The following is a 22912-nucleotide window of genomic DNA, read 5'->3' as shown; positions in this document are numbered from 1 at the left end:
AACATTTTCAAAAGTTTACTAAAGACTTATAACTATTATTTTTTTTACAGAGAATACTTTCAACATTAATTCCATCAGCCATGATCTCATGAACTCAGTTTCATTAAACGTCATATAAATTTCACAAACATCCGATCATTCAGACTCCCAGTGTACCGTCTGTCAGAACACGGAGCCGCTGAAACTCACCGCCTCAGTGAGGAGTCAAACAGAAACTCTGTGTTACTGCAGTAACAATTCTCGACATTCCTTTAAAAAAAATAATAAAAAAAGCAAAAAACAAACAAGCGCACACTTTACAGGTTCAGAGATTCCTGTCAGTGTGCACACACTGCTAACCAAAAGTGTATGATGAGAAGTGAAAGAGGGATTTTCAATGGATGGGAAAAGGGAATTTCATTGTTACTGGAAAAGAGTGATTTTTTTTTTTTTTTAACTTTGAGGGTAAGATTTACAGTTAAAACATTAAGACAGGTTAGCAGTTTCTTTAAGAAAAAAATTAAAATCCCAAAATAAGAAACACGTTTTAAAAATGAAAGAACAAAACCAGACGTCTAGTAGGTTTCTTTTTCTCTTTTTTCTCCTTTAAATACACATATGCACAGTGTGTGTGCACGTGCCAATATACAGTACATTACACACTTTTGGTGATTATGGTTTCAGTCCCAGTCTCCTTCTAGCAAAGACAGATTGCATATAGTCTCTCTCTCTCTCTCTCTGGAATAGGGGATGGCATGGCGTAGCCGTTATTCCAGACCGAGGATGTAATTGATGCCCTGGACTAATCCGATGATGACCGGCTGCCAGGCTACGAGATAACGAAGCCAGTCCAGTAACTGACCGTACATGACGTGAGGCCTCTCCCACCTTACAGACACTGGTTAAGGAGACCAACAGGAGTTGACCTGGAGTTCATTAAACCAATAAACACATTTGTCTAAATGTGCAGTTATCTAATCAGCCAATCGCAGTTCATGTTAAACATCAGAATCTGATCTCAGAGCCACTGAGTCTCCTGTACCAGTTTGGGATACGAGTGGAACCTGGGTGATACCTGCTTGTGCCCTTTTGGAGCTCCTTGGACGTGCTGAGATGCTTTTCATCACATTTAAACAGAACGATTATCTGAGTTAACTCCACAGCTCAAAAAAAGTAGATGTTTAATGCAATATTATATGTAAGCACATTAAAAAAAAAATCTTCACATGAGATTAGTTTAATTTTCTGAAACGCTCAAACATCACAGAGACGTTTCCAACCGTTCTGTTGTGAACATTCAGGTCTGACTGGATAACTGCACAGGTGTTCCGATTAAAGTGACCAGTATGAATATTTACAAATTTGCATTGTTTCACATTTATGTTTCTTTATGACACAAAACTGTGCCATCACCATGAACAATGTGAACACAATTCCAGGCTGATGACAAACAGGAAATCTGTGACTTAAAATCTTTTTCTGATTTGTGAGGTCAATTCAACATTCTAGTGAACTGTTCCCTCTGGTTACTATCTGTTTCAGTCTGAGGATAAAAACAAGAAACTTTTAAACCATCAATCGCACTAACCAGCAAAACAGGTTGGTGATTAAACTAGTGTGGAATTCCTTTAGTTCTACAAGAACATGCACGGGAAACCCCAAATATTCGTCTCAATCATTCATTCTATAAATATAAAGCGGGTGGTTTAGGGCCATGGTTCAGCAAACAAAGGGGGAGTGGAGGTATGAACGAGACGATGCGTACTTGTAATGAAATGTGTTTCAGTGAATCGTACCACATCGTACCGTTCGATCTCATAATTTTATACACCTGCATCCTCACTTTTTAATTTTTTTAACAAATAAAAAAATATCACGCTTTGTCCAACGTTTAAGAACGTTGTTCTTTAATGAATTAATTAGAATGATAATGAGGTCCCGCCCCACTAGCAGCACCAACACACTGCATCTGCCCCAGCACGAGATTTTCCCATCTTGGTACGCAGGATCGAGAATCTAAAAAGAATTCTAAGCTAACATTAGCTTTGTGACTTAAGCCACACCTCCTCGAGGTTTGCAGTGTTTACACCAATTTAGGATTTGTTTATTTTAAAAGCTCTAATATGCAAAAGAATTTAACTGTTCTGTAACATACAGGTTAAACATAAAGGCTTAACTTATTTATTTTCCTTTTGTGAGGATTTTGTTCACTTTAATTAGAACAAATAATGATCTGTAAAAAAAAGAAAAAAGAAAAAAAAAAAGAAAAAGTATTTTCGTTCCAAATCCTGAAAATTTCTGTGTGAGCTTTAAGATGAATTCGGACTGGAAGTTTGATTCCTGAAACATTTTTATCAACATATTAAATGTAAATAAATAATTCAATATGTTTAGTTAAGCGCATTAAAATATATTGCATTCTAACGCACAGGTTTATTGAGTTATACGCTCTAAGAGTCTGCGCATCTCACACAGACGCTGTGCATTATTGTTATAATTCTTTTGGGATTACAGTGCATTTACTGTATAGTGCTGGGTGCTTTAACGAATTGAACTGAGACATCGCTGAATCATAATAAAGTAGAATTTTGAGTAATTGCTACAACTCTTTCTCCGTTTTCAACCTTTCTTCCTTTTTCTTAAAGAATCAGGCAATTAAACACACATAAATGTCATGTTCTAATATTCAGCATGTCTGCACGCTTAACAAAAACAAAGGATACGGATTACTGAACATTCTCTTCAGGTCCACCTTTTCTTTGCAGTATGGGCATGTCTGTTTCTTACCCACAATGCACCACCCTCGTATGCAGAACTCGTGGAATCTGGTAAAAAAAAGAGTCAAGGAAAGAACACTCCGGCATACAATAAACATCATACACACTAAGCACACTACACAAGAAATGTGTAGACAATGGATTAAAAATAGAACTGAAATTAGAAACTCTGACTGAAGAACCTGCGCTGGAGTTTGCGTTTTACTACGATCATGAGAGACGTGTTTACCTTTAAGCAGACAGCAGGACAGAGAATCAGAATCGGTGTTTTAGCTTTTTAAAGCTGTTCCTCAATGATACTGAAGCGTTTATCACTTCTGATGATCTGTTCAAATATTAATGATCGTTCTATTTAACGCTCTTCAAAAAAAAACATAAGCTCCGCCCTCTGGAGGCATGTTTTGTTCCACAGTCACAGCTCGGGCAGGCACGGTGGTGTAGTGGTTAGCACTGTCGCCTTGCACCTCCAGTGTCTGGGTTCAATTCCCGGCCAGGCTCGATTTCTGTCTGTGTGCAGGCTCGATTCCTGTCATGTTCTCCCCGTGCTTGGTGGGTTTCCTCCGGGTACTCCGGTTTCCTCCCACAGATATTCCAAAGATATGCAGGTTAGGTAATTGGCGTTCCCAAATTGCCCGTAGTGTGTAAATGAGTGTGTGCGCGTCTGCGTAGTGTGTAAATGTGTGTGTGTGTGTGTCCTATGATGGATTGGCACCCTGTTGCCCTAAGTCTCCTGGGATAGGCTCCACCCCCACTACCCTGAGTACAGGATAAAGCGGTATAGACGATGAGAAAGTAACAGGGAAAGTAATCAGATAAACCTGATTAGCACACAGTAAACCACGCAGACGATTCCCTTTTTCATCTGTCGTTTAGATTGAATAATAATAATAATAAAAAAATTCAGTAGCGTCTATCCAAGTTGAGTGTCTTTAATTCTGCAGCATGGTCTTAGAGCCTTCTGGATAGTCTTTATCCAGCATCAGGAATTCTCCATCAAGAGGAGACCAAAAAAAAAAAAAAAAAAAAAAAAAGCAATTATCTTTATTTAGCTAGATCGCTATCAGGTTTGTTTAAATTAACAATGAAACAGAAACCACAGTTTAAGGGCTATGATCATAATTTACTGTTTGATAAATCATTATGGTGCCTTTAATTATAGAGGGTGAAAGCCTTTTGTGACTTTTCTTTGTGCTCAATTTACACATTAATGCATATCTATGGAGATCTCTGACTCCTGAAGATACACACATACAGTAGCTCCCAATGTTATTCATTTGTTGTGGAAACGACATCAATTTAGCTCCATTCAAAAAAGAAAAGGATGTTAATGTGGTCACATCGAAACTCCAATGAGCAAACCGCTGTCTGCGAGAGGAAGTTCTCACTACCAATGATGCGTAGCTAAAAAAATGTGTGTCAGTGTTGCGAGAAAACACTGCTGACGTGCAGCAACTTGCTCCATGAGGTCTTACTCTTGAATGGATCCACATGATGAGCTTTACAGTCAGCAAGTCAGGCCAAGGGGTTAGTGAGAGCACTTCACCTCTACCATCATCATCACCATGACCACCACCACAACCATCGAAACCACCATTATGAGGGTGGTGCTCCAATTCCTAGAATCTACAGGAATCTGTTCTGGTGAACAGGCTAAAAAGGCATTTCCAGTGAATTTTCTGTGTGGCTTAATGTTAGCGTACTGGTAAATAAGGAAACCTGGGTCACTAACATACGATGAGGAAACGGAAAGACAGTTCCTTTTTTTTGTTTGCTGTGACTATTAAAATTGTCCTCCAACATATCTCGCATTGTACGTCATGGAAACCTACCAACAAACATGTACAGGCATGTGTACAGTAAAGGGAACTCCCTCAGTTACTAGTGCATGGCTGCAGGCGTGCTGGAACGTTGGGGAGGCCTCTCAGGAGCACGACAAACCTGCTTCAAGAGGGTGGACAGCTTCATGGTAAAAGAGGAACTCGCTCATCATGACTTTTGTCTCTACAACTCTAAACCCAATTACAAACTGTTGTACAGTGGTGAAGCAGGCAGGAGCAGTCAAGGAACCTGATGTGTTATAAATCGTGTTCTTCCTTTTCTGCGAGACAGGTTCAGCGGAGTGTTCCACGGTTGGCACGACTGCATTTGAAAATGATGTAGGTTTTAAAGAAAGTTCTTGTAGTTTTCCAGACCTATGAACCTTCAGGTTTTAAAGTGATGATGGACTGTCGCTTCTCTTTACTTGATCAAATCGTTCCATGTGCATTATCATATAGGTTTAACGTCTTCAGTAGTGTTCTACTACATAGAAAATTTAAACAATAAATGATTAAATAAACATTAAAATAGAAGATGTGTCCAAACGTTTGCCTCGTCCTGAAACGTATACAAGCCAGGTCTTATGGTTCTCCCTGTGATATCATTAATCAGTTCTATTCATTGGACCACAAGCAGCTAGAGGTAAGCTTTCTGATCACACTGTAACTTTAAATGGCCTTTCTGGACCTCGGTGTGATTCTAGATTCTAGACATTTATTTGAAGCTCATGTGGTCAATATCACCAGGATAGCATTCTTTTACCTCAAGATAAGGAATATATTGTCACTAAATGATGTAGAAAAACTAGTTTGTGCTTTTCTCACCTCTAGGTTGGACTATTGTAACAACTAGGTGTATAAACAATCTTCAGTTAGTCCAGAATGCAGCAGCGAGAGTCCTCACTCGAACCAGAAGATACGAGCACATCACCCCTATCTTATCTTCACTGCATTGGCTCCCTGTGAAATTTCATATCCATTTTAAAATACTACTCTTGACATATAAAGCATTAAATAGTGCCGCAGTATCTGCTAGTGTCCTTCGAACTGCCACGCCTACTTCGATCAAAGGATGCAGGCTGCTTGTCAGTACCGTGTATTATTAAAACTACAGCTGGGGGCGGAGCATTTCCTTACAAAGCCCCAAAGTTATGGAATAGTCTTCCAAATAGTGTTCGGGACTCAGACACAGTCTCAGTGTTTAAGTCCAGGCTAAAAACCTATTTATTTAATCAAGCAGTTTTATAAATAGATTTGTCTTGGGTAAAGGAGCAGATCTAAGAACGTAGAGTATTATGGTGAACTAGTATGTTTACAGTTGTGTTCAAAATTATTCAACCCCCAATGCTGTAAAGGGTTTTAGGGAATTCAGTGTACATTTGTAATTGTGTTCAGAATGAAATCTTACAAGGACTTTTTAAAGAACCAAATGCATCTAAAATGACATCAATTGTTTTTGTAATACAGTAATAAATGTTTTTTTTTTATTTCTTCATTGACACAAATATTCAACCCCTTAAAGACTACCACTCTTAAGAACAGAGGTTCATTCAAGTGTTTTCGATCAGGTATTAAAAACAGCTGTGGATGTCAACGAGCAGCAATCAAGCATAATAAGCACCAATTAGGCAGATTTAAAATGACTGTGATACTCAGCTCCTTCTAGACATTTACTGGGGTGTTTACAAACATGGTGAAGTCAAGAGAATGGTCCAGGAAGACAAGAGAAGAGGGGATTTCTCTTCACAGGAAGTGCAATGGCTATAAGAAGATTGCAAAGATGTTAAACATTCCAAGAGACACCACAGGAAGCATCATTCGCAAATTCAAGGCAAAGGCCACTGTTGAAATGCTACCTGGTCAAGCCAGAAAGAAGGTGCTGACTTCGACTGCTGGGCGCTACCTAAAGCGCAAAGTGGAGAAAAGTCCCCGTGTGACTGCTGAGGAACTAAAAAAAGATTGGTCAAATGAGGGGACTGGTTTCAGCTCAGACAATAAGGTGCACACTGCGTAATGAAGGCCTCCAGGCCAGAACTTCCAGGCGCACCTTCTTGCTGTCTCCAAAGAATAAGAGTCAACTGCAGTATGCCAAAAGTCATGTGGAAAACCACAAAAGTTTGGAATAGTGTTCTGTGGACTGATGAAACAAAATTCGGCCCATGGATCAACGCTATGTTTGGAGGAGGAAGAACAAGGCCTATTAAGAAAAGAACACCTTGCCTACTGTGAAGCATGGTGGGGGTTCAATCATGCCTTGGGGCTGTTTTGCTTCTGCAGGTATAGGGAAGCTTCAGCGTGTGCAAGGTACCATGAATTCTCTTCAGTACCGGGAGATATTGGAAGAAAATGTGATGCAGTCCGTCACAAACCTGAGGCTAGGGAGACGTTGGACCTTTCAACAGGACAATGATCCCAAGCATACCTCCAAGTCCACTAGAGCATGGTTGCAGATTAAAGGCTGGAACATTTTGGAGTGGCCATCGCAGTCACCAGACTTAAATCCGATTGGGAACCTCTGGTGGGACTTAAAGAAAGCAGTTGCAGCGCGCAAGCCTAAGAATGTGACTGAACTGGAGGCTAAGAAACCCGTAAATCACTGCAAGACACTTGTGACAAGCTATTCACGTTTAAAAGCTGTTATAACTGGAAAAGGAAGTACTAGGAATGAATGTCACTTGGGGGTTAAATAAAACTGATGATCTGAGCACAGAAAAGACATTTGTGGTTATTTTATTATACATGTTATGTTATATTTGTCTGACTTACAAGTGCCTGTTGAACATCATTACTGTAAAAAATTGACAGTCATTAAAACAATTTTAATTTTGTCTCAATACTTTCAGCTACCACAAAAAAAAAAAACTTTCTCACACGTTTATAATTATTGTAATGGATTGTAGAATATGATAATGCTATGTTTTATAGACTACCATACACATACTGTACACATACACCTACAAAAACGTCTGTATTACTTTAGTGTAAAGGAACTGAAGTACTTTTATTAGTTTTAATTTTATTTATTAGTTGATTCATCAGAATGTCTGACAGAAGGACCTTCCTGAAGGTTCACTTTACTTAGAAGCACTTTGATGAAATAGCTTTTAGCATCTTAATCAACTGTATAATTTAATTAAGATTGTTACCTTTTCCTTTAATAATTTCTGTTTGATCACTTATTTTATTTCTAAACTACTTTTGAGGTTACAATCCAGTATTTTATGCCGCGTTTCATTGTTTTTACACAGACATAACCGTCATAGTCATGTATAAAAACAGTTCAAAGTCATAGTTCCTGGAGAACCTCATGACTGGAAAGACAATGCTATATTTCCCTTCCTTATGATATAAACGAGCAGCAGGAAAACACCACACTGTACACACACTGTCCTGTAATGACATGCTGGGAAATGCTAAGCTATATCCTCCTACTTTGGTTGTGTGTGCGTGTGTGGGTTTGTTTTTGGTTTCCTCATCATTACAGAGATATTCCCGGCCACACTCGCGCATCTCTAGCCAACACCAACATGAACCCACGTCCAGGTTTAAAACAATCTTCTTCCGCTATGACAGAGAAGCGTTGTTGCTCGAAGTGTCTGGAAAAGTTACTGAGGTCTTGTCGCCCTACACAGGCTACGGTCAGGTGGTCATGTGACCTATGGGTGCGACCTATGGGTGCTTTAAATCGTTAAAGGATACACATGGTTGCAGGACAGCCTGTACGTGTTCTCCATGATTCCTTCTTCATCCACGCTCACCAGGATGGGCTGACCGCACACGGCGCAGATGCTGTCCGACAGGTGTTTAGTGGGCATTCCGGATGCACTGTAATACTGACACAAGGCACAAAGGTTTAAAAGGCAGCATGTCAGGAGAGTGTGAAGCCACACAACCGTATCTCAGAGGAAAGCCTGGTACGTCTGCCATCCTCTGCATATGTGAAGATCATGATCAGCTAGTTTCGCCGTTACCTTAGCTCTGTCTCTTTTAAATAAGAATCATCAGATACTCACTCCTACTGTAGAAGCCATGAAGTCTGCGCACATCTCCGCAAAATCCCTGCCTAGGACGCCGTAATAGAGTCCGTAAAACAGCATGGAGACGCCAAAATCCATGGAATCCTCCGGTTTTATTCTGAGAGAGAAATATGAGCAAAATAAAGAAAAAAAGAAAAACTAAAAACTTGCCTGTTTATCACTTAAATTTGTGTTAAAAATAAAGATCTTGAACAGTACAGACAAAATGTAAAACAAATTTGTTATAAAACCATATAATCATTCATTTTTTGCATATACGATACACCTGACTCATGCAGCCTATTGGTTTTCATGTGATTGTGGATGTTGACCCATCCTGTTGTTCAGCATTTCCCTGACTGATGTTAAGATTAGGGATTTTAATGCAGAACAAAATCTTGCCAAGTCATGCAGTGTTCCTCTGAGTCATTCCCGTTCGTTAAGCACCTGACATGCCAAACACAATGAGTTATTTGAATACCTGCAGATTACACACAAGTCACAGCTATTGCATGAGACGACTTTATTTCAGGTAAACAATGTCGTTTCTAAAAAACTCTGACACACTGGAGTGTAGAGTAACAGAACCACATCACGTGTTAATGCTCTCATTACCTTCAGGTGTAGAAACCGTTTGTTGGTAATTAGAAACGTTTAATAATTGTGGAATCTAAGACAAGCGTTCACTTTAAAGTGGAACTTAAAGAAACGCGTCTGTGTGTGTGTGTGATACTGTACACACACTCTTTCACCAACACCACTTGCACATTTCAGGAACTCAGCTGGGAGTTATTTCTACATCCCCTGTAAGGTCTTTTCTTCACTGCAAGACATTTCCACATATTTGTCTTATTAAAAGCTTTCCTGGGAGGCCAGTGTTTCAGAGGTGAATCAGACAGGCAGGGCCGGTCAAGGCTTGAGCGTGCTGAGACAGCTTCCAAGCACCGTGCAGGGGATTATATGGAGAAATAAAGGGGGTTTTTAATCTCAGCACTGTGTTCTGTTATTCTGAACCATTATCAAAAGTCCCGCTTTCACTTGAACACCCCTTGGTTTCCCCTATGGTAAACACTGCTCAGAAACTTCACGAGGTGTACCACTTGTTCAATTGGGTTCTTTCCACCCAGATTAGGTGGCGTGGAATATTTTGGATTTCTAAAAAAATGATCAGGGTGATCCACAATGTCTAAGGGGGAGAAAAACATCACTTTATTCTCATGACAAATGTTTTGAGCTTGTTTTGCTAACATGTTTATTATTTCACTCGAAAACAAGGTTGAAAAGTTAAAAAGCCGCGACCAGACGCTGTGCATATGGTCTTTAACCTGGATTGTGCATTCCTCAAAAAATAATCGCTACACCCCATGTGTTTTTTGCGGCGAGGCGGCAATATCAGTGTAAACACACACTTTTGGACATTTGTGTCCAATTCTGGAGGTAGTCAGTACCAACACTACTGTTGCTGATTTAGGTTTTAATTTTGATGATTGTGAAAAATGATTGAAATAAAAATTTTTGGGACACCCTGTATTACTGAAGTAAAAGTACTGTAGAAATCATCCATTTCCACGTGTATTAGCTAGCTCGTGGTAGCCTTCTTGATCAGATTTTAAACACCGGTCAGGTGTTTCGGCGGGCGTTGAAGGAAAAGCAAGTCATGTGATTATACATAATAGCCTGGAGGTGGAGAAATTCAATGGATTAAAATCAGTCAAAAATAATTGTACGTAAAAAAAGAATTGCATGTAATTTTGTGTTTTGCATGAGTTGGATTCCTAAATGTTGTGTGTTTGTCACAGTACAACCTAAATACTACACAGCACTGTGGTTGGGTATCGCAGCACCATTCAGAAATGTAGTGAAGTAAAAGTACAGATATTTCCTGTAACATTGAGAGAAGTAAAAGTAAAAAGTGTCCTTTAATAAACCTACAGATGTTAAATCTGTACTTAAATACAGTAACGACCCCCCATCTAACATTTTGCACTTAAACTTTTTTTTTTTTTTTTAAGACAGTAAAGTGCTGAATGAATATGAGTTTGTAAACAACACTCTCGCCGCGGCGTCCCTGCTTTGATCTCACCGAGTGTACAACTCACCTAAATATCAGATTGATGCCAAAGAGTGTGAACATGACCACACTGTATCCCACAATGCCCGTCGTGTAGCTGATCTTGTACAAGAGAAGGAACCATTTGTAAACCAATCTAGACAGAGAGAGAGAGAGAGAGAGGGAGAGAGAAAAAATGAAAAATTTTGGATGGATATGTGTAGCGGGGGCGGTGTAGTGAGGTGTTCCCTTCAAGCATTTAAAGATTTCTTAACAAAGAATTTGCAAAGAGGTGACTAACAAAAGTTGAAACGTAATGACATATGACCTACGACTCGTAAACTCACTGGGTCACCGTCATGATGTTACACAACATTTGATTCTGGATAACTCATGATCTTATTGACTCTTCAGATGCTCCACCCCTTTCATTTCCCCTTCAATTCTATCTTAATTTTTCAAAAAGAGGAATTACCTCGGCGTGGTGCACTCCAGGGGTTTGCGAGTGGCGCGGAAGGTGATGAACGCGGTGACAACTGAGAAGATGAACCACGTCACCAGGAATCTCCACCAATGCAGCTTCGTGGTGAAGTACAGGGGCACCACCCACATCTGAAACAGGGTCACCAACTGTACGACAGGATAATTGAATTATTAGTCATAAGGATTAGGCTGTAAAAACTGAAAAAGTCATGTGACCTAATGCACGACCTTTTACCCAGTTTCAGCGTTCATGTAGTTTATAACTTCAGTATTATGACATCATACTTAGGATGAGTCAGTCACCCAAAAATAAAAAACAATAAAACTTAAATTAGCTCCAACACAAAGACATGACGCACATGTGATAGGTTTCCATTGTGTGTGTGTGAGTAAAACTGTGAGGATATCCTTGGGGTTTACTTATTACAAAACACTTCCTAAATGAATAAACTAAATAAAAAAAAATCATACACTTTAAAAATTATTTTGAGATTTTTTTTTGTACAGACCCTGACCTTGGCTGATCTACTCAGGAATTCAGCTAGCATCAAGTTTGGACTGAAGAATTTTTTACATCACATTAACGCACATAATTCAATGCAAGCAATAATAGAAGTTGTCATTTTTCTGATAAAACTTGAGAACTCTCCCATCAGCAGAATAAAATAATTCTTACAAAAAAATGTGTGCGCTATTCTAGACAGTTACTGAGCGCTAACACTAACCAACTTTGATTACTGTTTTTAATTAGTTCTAATAAGTTCTGTCCTGGATTAGTACGATTTAGATGTAAGGTCAGCGATCATGACGACCGAGGTCTTCTGGCTAACATCTCCCATCCTTGGAAATAAAGGTTTTAAATTTTTTCCGGCTGCATGTGTGGTCAGATAAACAGTATTTTCCTGCGAAAGCCAACAGACAGGTGAGTCAGAGCGAGGAACAATCGTCTGGTTTCGTTTTTAGTTATTTTATACATATGTTTGTTACTAAGATCGTAAAATTTAAACATGTTCAGATGTAATTGTCCAGAATAACAGAACACAGACACGAGAGTAAAAACTCCCTTAATTTCTCTATATAATCCCCTGATACACTAATGAACTTATCCCAGTGCTTCTACCATTAAGGTAGAAAGTTTTTTGAGTACACTGAAAAATCTGAAACGTCAGCCTCCCAGGAACTCCTTTAATGAACTTAAATCCTTTAATGAACTCCTCTAACTGCCATCTCTCCTCTTCTTCTCTTTCCCCCCCTCTTTCTTTTTCCTCTCTCCTCCTGTCCCCCCCTTTCACTCTTTCTCTCTCTCTCTGTCGAGCTACACATGTCGTTCCTGAGCTGCCAGTGATCCAGACTCCCTCTGCCCTCCGGACCTGTCTGACCCATCCTGGTGCCCCGCTTCTGGCTGAAGATCTCGTCACATGGATGCCCCGTGTGTCTCTCTGGGATGCGTCTGGTGTCTGGGGATGATTCTCTCTACCTAGAAAATGGTTCTGGCCTTGACTGGTGTTGGCAACTGTTTCTCTGGGGACTTGACAGTTCGATAGTTCATGACTGGAACTTCTTACAAGTCTACCTGGGTCTTCAATAACTACCTGGACTCCATATTAACATCAATTAACATCAGCTATTATAGCTGAACTGCCTCCCACCCTACACACTGTATAAATGCAGATCATTTACTGCTTTTTGTTTCACCCAAATGAGGATGGGTTCCCTGTTGAGTCTGGTTCCTCTCAAGGTTTCTTCCTCTTACCATCTCAGGGAGTTTTTCCTTGCCACTGTCGCCCTCGGCTTGCTCACCAGGGACAAACTGACCATTTTGATTCATACAAATTCACATTTCATACAAACCTAAATAATTCTTTTGACTATGTAAAGCTGCTTTGCGGCAATGAAAATTGCTAAAAGCGCTATACAAATAAAATTGAATTGAATTGAATGACCCAAACATGAAGAAATGGCTTGGAGCAAGCTCAGGAAAATATATTATAATTAATATAATTACTGTAATAAATAAAATAAGAAATTGAAAATTGATAACGTCCACAAAAATGCACAAAAGTTTTAGTAGCACCCTGTTTGAAACTGCAAACACGCTGGTTAATAATTAGCTGTGAACAAAACTCATGCTGTGGCATCCACTTGTCACGTGATGTAACGCTGCCCTTTAACGAATGTCACAACACGCTATCTTACCATCTGCGTACAATGACAGAGACCCATCTCTTCCTTCCTCTGATGATATGCTCAAATCTTCCTTCTTCCATAAAACAAAACCCTTTTTTAACAAAATAAATATATCTGATATTTCATGTAAATGATTAACGTTACGTTAACATGAGCTTGTATAGTATACGATTCGGCTTTCATGCCTTTCCCATGGAAACTGTCAAAGGTGGAGTGTGTATTTAACCTCTCATTAAGTATTTAAACTGGTTTCTATATGATCAAAACTGATATTAACTACTGAAAGGACTTTATTGTTTTATTGTTTAATTGCAGCAGGGAGGCCTGATTAATAAACGATGACGCATGACACCATGAGAGTTTCCTGTATGAACTAACAGGCATTAAAAATATCATACTTGTTATTTATTAATCTATTTATGTCAAGTGTTCCATATATAATTGGAAAACAAATGTTTATTCTGTAGAACTGATAACGTTGGCAGTAATAGAAATTGAGCAATTGATGCAGTGAGAGGTTATAGGTCACCGGTGCCAACGTGGTGCATGACTTACTAAAGTCATTCATCAGTTATGAGTAGCAAAGTTCACAAACACTACATCTCCACCTAGTGGTCAAGCACAGAGTTTATCTGAGAGGAAAGAGCTATCCACTCTGTTCTGTGTGAACTGCATAAAGAGGCTCATAAAGTATATCAATCCACCATGGGGGTAAAATGTTAAAATGCCCAAATTTACAAATGAACATAAATAAACCTGTTTACAGCCTGGTCCAAAAAAAACGCGTCTGGTTTCGACAGTTAGTTTCCTATTCACAACACATGTGCAGGCAGGTGAATATTTATCAAACTCATTAGTTAAAATTATATTAATCCTTACGCATAATTAGGGGTGTGGCTGATTTGACTGACAGCTGCACTGCAGGTGTCGATCCGCTAGCTGTTTAGAAGGAATGTAGAGGAGTCGACAGCGAGTAAGGTCCGGACGACGAAGTTCAATCAAATGCATTAGCATGTAAATGAATGTTTAATATAAATTAACGTATCATTTTAAATAATTAAGGTAAAGCTAAGCTCGCTAGCTTGTGGGTGGTAACTGAGTTAGGTAGGTGTGTTTCAACCAACAGCCAAACTGGCTCCGCCCATTTGCCCATTTATGGATTAACCAGGTTTTAAGCGGGGTCAGCTCCTGCCAAGATGGTGACACCCAGAGCTCCCTCGGCTGAGCTTCAAAACCGCTCTTCAGTAAACCTACAGGTGGCGCCACAGAGGGTTTGTCCAGGGCTTTTTATACAGCCTATGATTAAGAGTTTAAAGTGCACCACCTATGGGATTATAGCAGAACTGCAACAGATCACCTCAAATGCAAACACTAAAAATAAAATAAATGTATAGAAAAAAATACATTTTGGAGTCTGTGTGGTGGTGTGCCCCAAGTGCCCCCCCAAAAAAACAACAGATTTTAAGATAGCTGTGTGATGTAGTTGATTCGGAAGGTAAAGAAAATCAATTTTTTTTATTTTTTTTTTTATTCACAAAAAAAATTACGTCTAATACAAACATACTTTTTGCTTATTTGTGATTCTGTGTTTAAATCGGTATATACTGTAAATGTTAAAAGACTTGCTAGTCTAAGAAAGAAAAAGTAGAAACAGGACGTAGCATGACACGACATTCAACACCGATCACGTGTTCGTCTTCAGAACGGTCAGCAACAGTGAATCATTTTTATTTCTAAACATATTGCGTTTTTTCAACAAGAACAAATTCATATGACACACGCATGATGCAACGTGTACCGAAGTTCAGCTGAAAAGAATTCCACAGCTTCACACTTTTTGTTTCTAATATAAAAACAGAAATCGGATCTGCAGAAAACCCGCCTGCGGGATTAATCAAATTCTGAGCTCATGGGGTGCAGTGGGAAAAAAACAACCAAAACAAACAGAGACTCATAAAAACAACCAAAACAAACAGAGACTCATAAGAGGGGCGGGACCGTTTAAACCCTTCTGGTTCCTCTCCAGCTGAAGTACAAACCAGATCCTGAGCTGAAACGGTCAGAAAGCTTCTCAAACACAGACGCAGAACACGCGAGAGTGACTCAGTGCCACATCTAGTCATTTTAAATAAATAAATAAAAAAATACCTGCCTTTAGTTGGAATAAGGTATACGCAAAGTGTACTCACGTTGTAGGATTTGGCGTGCCGCTGTTTCCACTGCACCAGGACAAGCTGAGCAATGACGAGCGTGACGATGAGGATGAGCACCATCTCGGCGTGCATGGCCTCGTGCCCCTTGTGCTTGGCGTGCATTCTCGCATGTTCCAGTCTGTCAGACAGAAAAAACACACAAAAAAAAACAGACGTTCATGGACTCGATATCGCCTTCAGTACGATTCCGAATCAGAACTGATCAAAAAAACTGAAAGAAGCTTCTGTATCAGCTATCTGTATCAAGCTCTAAAGACAAGCACGGATCGGACTGTTATTAAATCGACTGGAGATTTTTCTTCATCATTGGGGATCTGAACATCGACACCTGTATAGACAACCGCCGGGGGGAAAACCTAAAACTTATGTTAGGAATCTGACAAAAATGGAAGTAGAAATCAAACTGAGGAGAGAACTGCATGAAAGAAAATGTATTAATAGTAGATAAAAATTGTAGATTTAAAAGTAGATATTATCGATTATTTGATCTTTTTTGAATTTATTTTACAGAATAAAGAATCCAACAGCGTTGGGGTCTAACGTGACCAGACCCAGGATCACTCAGCTGATTGAAGCTCATGCTCCTCTACTGTTCACAAAGCCTAAACACACACCACAAAGTAAATATTTACCCAGCGTTCCAGTTCTACCAGTATGCTAGACGACGTCTGACGTAACATCTTAAAACACAGAGCCACGCCGTAATCCTGAGTATATGTATGTCAGGATACAGGCAGGATGACTGTGTTTAAGATGTAACGTCCATCATGACCGTCAAATACAACACCGTTCTAAGCCACACACTCCTGTAACATCTTTATACATCATTAAAGAACAACCGCTGGGCAAATGTATTGGAAGTAACTTTCACCGAACATTAGCAGATTCTATAAATACACAAATGTAATAAGTGTATTTGTTGGTTCATGATGCAGGGCATCGTGTGACCGTGATCATAATAAAAAATAAATAAATAAATAAATAAACAGAGAGAGAAAGAGAAAGAACATACCTCCACTTCTCTTCTGGTGAAAGCTGCGAGAGGTCGACCTGAAACAGAAAATAAGATTCTGGTCAAGAAATAAAACAGAGATTATATATCATTTTTTAAATGCTGTGCTTTCATGAATCAGGTCTCTGCTTAACATCTTGCCTATGCCCTGTCTAAAATAAAATTGTACTTTTATTTTATTTTAATAAAAAGGGTAAATAAACAAAAATATGGACATGACTTTGATTTATTTATTCATGTCTGCCATTTTTTTTTATAACCCTTGTTACTCATGAGAACTCAGCTTGTGATATTATAGACTAAATCTAACATACGGTCAATATCTTACATTCTGTGGGTCGTTTAGCGATCAGGCTTTAAACTCAAAGTCAATTCAATATTACAGTTTAATTTTAACTTTTACATTTGCTTTTCCCCTATTTTTCGGGAAAAATATTGACTCTCTCTGGTTAACTAGACATGGGCAATCACCAGTCAGTGCCTGATATTATAATGAAATCCAGACACTGCAAATCTGTTTTAGAATTTTATAAATATCCTGATCTGATATTACTTTTTAAAAGATTTTCTTACAATACTAAAAATAGCTCAGCAAATGACCTGCTGCACCTTGAGCTGCCTGCCAAAGTGTGAATGAATAGTTTACCACCAGGTGAATAGTGCACCACCTGTAGGACTACAAAGGAAGTGCAATATTTTATTACCGAAAACGTACATGAATTAAAAAGAAAATCATTAAAAAACTCTTTTGAAGTCGGTTTGTAATACATGACTGTGTTAAATGGTGGAAAGCTGCGCAGTTAATTACATGTGTCATATTGGTTTATGAGCCAAACCAATTATTTAATCGCATGAAATCTGCAATTTTATTACAAGCAATACACGCGTAGTCAGGAATTTATGTAGAAATTGACAATAATTAATTAATTAAAAAAAATTTTTTTAGGTGTTTAAAACACAGATAAGGACGTCAAACCTAATGAGATCATCTATCTGCTTATTTGCTGTTAGTCCAAACAAACACGATTAAACAGTTACATTTAATAATTACATATCGTAGTTAAAACTGTACAATTAAATAATGCACAATGCATACATTTGCCAAATACTGTATTATTTTTTTTAAGTAAATCATTGAAATTCATTACTGTAATGTGAACAATTTTTTTTTTATTATGGAAATGTCTATATATTTTTATGTTCCTGTTTCCAGTTAGATTTAATTTTACTTAATTTTTTTAATGAAATGAAAATCTTAAATATAAAAAAAATGGATGGAAAACCTTATAAACCCATTGATCTATATAATTAAACTATAATATAATCAAATTGTGTCAGAATAATTCAATTCAATTTGATTTGTATAGCGCTTTATGTCGCAAAGCAGCTTTACACCATCAAAAGAATTATTTAAGCTCGTATGGAATGTGAGTGTGTATGAATCAAAATGGTCAGATCGTCCCTGATGAGCAAGCCGAGGGCGGCGGCGACAGTGGCAAGAAAAAAACTCCCTGAGATGGTAATAGAAAGAAACCTTGAGAGGAACCAGACTCAACAGGGAACCCATCCTCATCTGGGTGATAACAGATAGCAGGGATTGATCTGCACTCATACTGTGTGTTAGGTGTGTTAGCCAGTTCAGTATAACAGTTGATGTTAATTGATGTTAATATGGAGTCCAGGTAGTTATTGGAGATTCAGGTAGACTTGTAGGAAATTCCAGTCCTGAACTATCGAGTGAAAATAATCGCAATGCGATTTAATAATGAAAAAAAAAAAAAAAAAAATGATCATGCCGCCCTGATTAGTTAAAAATAATTATTATTCCTACCGAATAAAAAGATTTTTACAAAAACTATCTTTTATTACTTAGTATTATAAAGGTGTTACAACTGGGACTGATTAATAAACCCAGACACACTTTCTACGCAGGATAATGATAGATGACAAAAATTAGAAAAAAAATAAAAGATAATAGACGTCCTTTGTTTAATATAAAGTATACGATCTGTAATATGTACGGTTTATCACAGTTATGTGTACAGATTTATTCCTAGACTGTCAGCTATTCATAATTCTATTAAAAATTTATTTAATATAAGTCAGAGGTTTTATAAGGTTTTATTTAAGGTTTTTATTTTATTTTAAAAAAATGTAATTAAAATGAAATCCAACACTGAAAACAGGAACACAATAAGAATATATATATATATATATATATATATATATATATATATATATATACAAAAATGTGTTCACATTACAGTAATTAATGTAAAAGCAGTTCAATGATTTACTTAAAAAATAAAAAAATAATTAACACAAATTGAGGGGGATTTTTTAAAATCTAATAATTCAATAAATATTTACAGATTTTAGAGCCCAGGTATGATCATTTTATTAAATCAGTACCTTTTAGTCAGTTTGTAAATTTTTGATGCATAAAAAAAGAAAAATCTATCGAATCTATCTACAAAAAGAAAGATTACATCGTTTCATCTCCTGGCCCAAACATCAATTGTAAAGATCATTATACATATTTGCACTCGGTTTAAAGGCAGTAATCTAATAGTGTATTTATTTTCTATCTTACTATTTTCCTGATAGAAATAAACACTATGAAATCAAATACAGTACATAACACTGTGAGCAGAGAGCTCTCTGGCTGAACACCAAATCACACAGCGAGTCCCAAATCCCTTCCTGCTCCCTACACCCGCGCCCTGCACACGCTGTAGGGAAACGAGGCTTCCGCGTGCTAGTGCACTACCTGTCTGATAAAATGGCGATTTGGGACAGAGCCTTTCGAATCGCCAATCAGAGCTGCTAGCGTTTAGCTTTGTCAGCTCCGTTTCCGCAAGATCTCGAAGGCCGTCCGCACGTCTCACTTCCCGCGCCGAGAAACACCGAGTGTGTGAAAGTCAAACCGCGGAGCTGTCATTACCTGAGCGGCGGCGTCGTCGTGCCCGTGTCCGTGGTCGTGTTGTACACCGTCAACCTCCACCTCAAACACCCCCGCCATCTTAGGGAGTGCTGACACACACACAACCCGAGCGAGCCGGCGACTTCCGGGTGACACGCGCCACGAGCCAATCAGAATACAGCATCCGGGTTCTTTTCCGTTTTAAGCAAATCAAGCAAACCGTGCGGAGATTGTAGGGGCCCAGGCACCGAAGCTACTGAACACAGTACAGCTGTATATAAAGCGCTGTATAATACTGTCGGTTTGGTTGGGATTGAATCACAAACACGCTGCTTTTAGGACGCAAACTTCCCCATCTATCGGGAATTTCAGATTGATGCAATAAATCCATCCATTCTATATTTATACACTGTATCTATTTTATCCTTTTATATTTCACATCCTGCAGATCTCGTGTAATTTAATTATTTTACATACGTCTACTTTAATCATATTTTATTGTAACTTTGTAGAATTTAAATGTTATTGTGGATTGTAAATTCATCCCATATTTTAATATTAATTTTTTTTTATTTGTCCAGTTTTTCTTTTATTGCAGCAAAATCTTTCGATCTTCCTATTCTATCATATTTTTCAACTTTTTGGTCACTAACAGTAATATAAGCATTTCACATACTCTGTAGGGTCGTGTGCGTAAAAAAAACAAATTAGAATTTTTAGTTTTAACGAGGATAGACAGGATACGGCACAAGGACATAGCGGTTAGAACTGTGGCCTCGGCTTACTTGGTGGGTTTCCTCCCACAGTCCAAAGACGCACAGACTAGGCTAATTGGTGTTTCTAAGTAGCCCACAGTGTGTGAGTGTGTGTACTTGTGTGTCTTGTGATGGAATAACCGCCTTGTGCCCCAACTCCCCCTGGGATACCCTCATTGCCTCCTGTGACCCCTTATATAGGATAAGTGGTATATAGATGCTAAATGAGTAAGAGAGTAAATACTTTCGACTTTTTAACTTTCTAGAAAATTACCGGATTATTTAAACTGAACATGTCTAATGGTCTTATAAATTAAGCACGCTTTAAAAACCTATTTCAATGAGCATCAGGAAATCTGAGCAGCTTTGGAGATGAGAGAGAAAATAAAAATAAACCAGCCTTTAGTGAAGTGGCCACAACAATGGCAATACTTTATTTCTTTGTACACTATATACAAAAGTTGTAACTGTACTTTGAGACTCGATCCTTCCTCTTTTCCTTCCACACGTTCTCGTGTTGAGCACAAGCACCTTTCCAAAACACTGTACACTTTACTGTACATTGGTACTTTACGTCTGTTGTACTCGTGTTAATTGCACCTGCTTCTGTTTCTCCTGAGACTTACAGAGGTTTTCCATTGCTGTTTGTTTTGTCAGTCTCCATCAGGGTTTTTGATATTAGAGAGCGCTGCATACGTACTCTCTTCAGGAAGAGTTATTGAGGAAAGCTAGAATGCAATAATAAAAAACAAGTATGTATAAAGATTGGCATGATAAAATACATGTATGAATAGTTGATATTTTGGCATTTGTGTTATTATGAATCTGTATAGACAAATATTTTAGTGTAACCCCGAGTCGCTGTGAATCTCACTCACCGTCACATCAGCAGGAACCTGAGAGGGTGAAACTGCCTCCCTGCCGTACATTAAATGAAACGGGGAATGCTGTGTGGCGGTGTGGACCGTACACCTCAGTGAAAACAGCATCGCATCCAAGAAGACGTCCCAGTTGTTCTGTTTCTCAGTAATCAGCTCTGTGAGTGCTCTAACAAGTAGGAAAAACACATTAACACCTCTCTGGGGAACAGTGCAGAATGTCTTGCCCTCACCACGCACTGCTGCGCTGAGGAACGCTTCAGAATTTAGGCTTATGACTGAAGGTAGGGCAGGATTACCTCCAGAACAGGTTTAAACAAGTACGCATGGCACTTTTACAGATCTGCTAATGGTGCTAATCACCATGAAATTAATGTTAAAGATCGCATCTCTTTTCATTTCAGCTCTGTGTCAGTCAGGGTTTAATATAGTCACGTGACTACAGCTCATTATAATATCAAATAACTTGACTATCGTTAGTCAAACTAGCTTCTATTATATTGAAGCACTTAAGTCAGTTCTTGTTTTATGGCGGTTGGCATCCAAGTTGCATTGCTGCCACGAGAAAGGAAAACTGCACTTGTCTAGGGTACCATTATATAGTTAACTACTTGGTCACATGACTAAAGCTCATTAGATTATTGAAGCACTTTGTCACATGACTAGGGCTCATTGTAATATTTAATTACTTAAGTGACTAGGGTAATGTGCCTCCGAGTGGCGCAGTGGTAAAGCGCTCGCCCTATCATCTGGAGGTCGCTGGTTCGAACCCCGGGTGATGCTGTTTTCCTCTCACAGCCGGAGGCACAGAGAGAGCTGATTGGCCGAGCTCTCTCAGGGGGGAGGGATGAGAGGTACTTGCGCTCCCACATTAGTCACGGCGCTACAGCCAATCAGGGGCGTCTGTGAGCTCGCGCACACGGAAGGAGCGGCTAGCGCTTTCCTCCGAGTGTGTTACTCCGCCCCTAACGGTGCGTGAGCGAGCAGTTCGAAAAGATGCGGTCGGCTCGCGTCACGTGGTTCGGAGGAAACACGGGATAGCTTTCGTCCTCCCGACTGAGTGGTTGTAGTAGCCTTGATGTGTGTGGGAGCCCCCTAGTGACGGGGAGTAATTGGCCACGACTAGATTGGGGAGAAAATCGGGGAAAAAAGAATTGGACAGGACTAAATTTATAAAAAAAAAAAAAAAAAAAAAAGTGACTAGGGTAATTAGTCACATGACTAGTGTAAATTTTGGGAGGGTTTTCATTTTATGCAAACTGATTAAACTAAATAAACATTTTAATTATAATTTTAACTTACTCCCTTTAGAATGATTCCACATTTACTATGATTCATTTGAGATTAAATATAAGTTGAGTACATTTTTTATAGTTAGATAGTAAAATTATACATGTTAATATAAAATGCATTATATTTTTATAATAATACACATTTTAACTATTGTTGATAGTAAAAGCAAAACCTTTAGTTTTTAACAAAAAGAACACGGGCCCGCATCATAATAAAACTTGCCTCTGTGTATTTTCATGAGTTTTTCCATCCAGGCTGTTGGTGTGTGGATGATAGGTGGCTAACACACTCCTGTTAATACCCAGTAGACCGCACAGCCTGTGGTTAAGCTTAAAAAATGACAGAGGTGTAAAACACAAGCTTTACAGCAGAAAAAGTATTTAAAACAACAGTGATTCAAGAGCCGACGTACGTCAGAGACAAATTCTCCACCCCGGTCGGAGAGGATTCTTTTGGGACAACCATGTCTGTATATGAGAGAGCAAACATGACGCCCCACTTCAGTTGCAGACTTGGTTTTCAGAGGGAA

General features: G+C 38.7%; 1 protein-coding gene across 1 annotated transcript; it reads right to left on the bottom strand.

Moving 5' to 3' along the window:
* Positions 1-84: 84 nt before the first annotated feature.
* rnf121 (ring finger protein 121) lies at positions 85-19610 on the bottom strand. Its single transcript, XM_053478483.1, has 9 exons — positions 19479-19610; positions 16535-16572; positions 15499-15640; positions 11115-11269; positions 10689-10796; positions 8587-8707; positions 8273-8406; positions 2703-2804; positions 85-867 (listed from the first exon to the last, which is right to left on the bottom strand). The coding sequence occupies exons 1-9, from the start codon at positions 19554-19556 to the stop codon at positions 747-749; spliced, it is 999 nt and encodes a 332-aa protein (XP_053334458.1). The 5' UTR covers positions 19557-19610; the 3' UTR covers positions 85-746.
* Between the last annotated feature and the right edge of the window lie 3302 nt (positions 19611-22912).

Source organism: Clarias gariepinus, chromosome 19 (assembly GCF_024256425.1).
Source record: "Clarias gariepinus isolate MV-2021 ecotype Netherlands chromosome 19, CGAR_prim_01v2, whole genome shotgun sequence".
Taxonomy (NCBI): Eukaryota; Metazoa; Chordata; class Actinopteri; order Siluriformes; family Clariidae; genus Clarias; species Clarias gariepinus.
This window is presented reverse-complemented; position numbering and strand designations above follow the sequence as displayed.

Excerpts from the sequence above, each read along its gene's own strand:
- rnf121 (XM_053478483.1), bottom strand. The coding sequence starts at position 19,556 with ATGGCGGGGGTGTTTGAGGTGGAGGTTGACGGTGTACAACACGACCAC. Across the intron at positions 11,270-15,498 it reads GGCACGCCAAATCCTACAAC|TTGGTGACCCTGTTTCAGAT; the intron begins GTGAGTACACTT and ends CCTGTCGTACAG. Across the intron at positions 10,797-11,114 it reads CTGGAGTGCACCACGCCGAG|ATTGGTTTACAAATGGTTCC; the intron begins GTAATTCCTCTT and ends CTCTCTGTCTAG.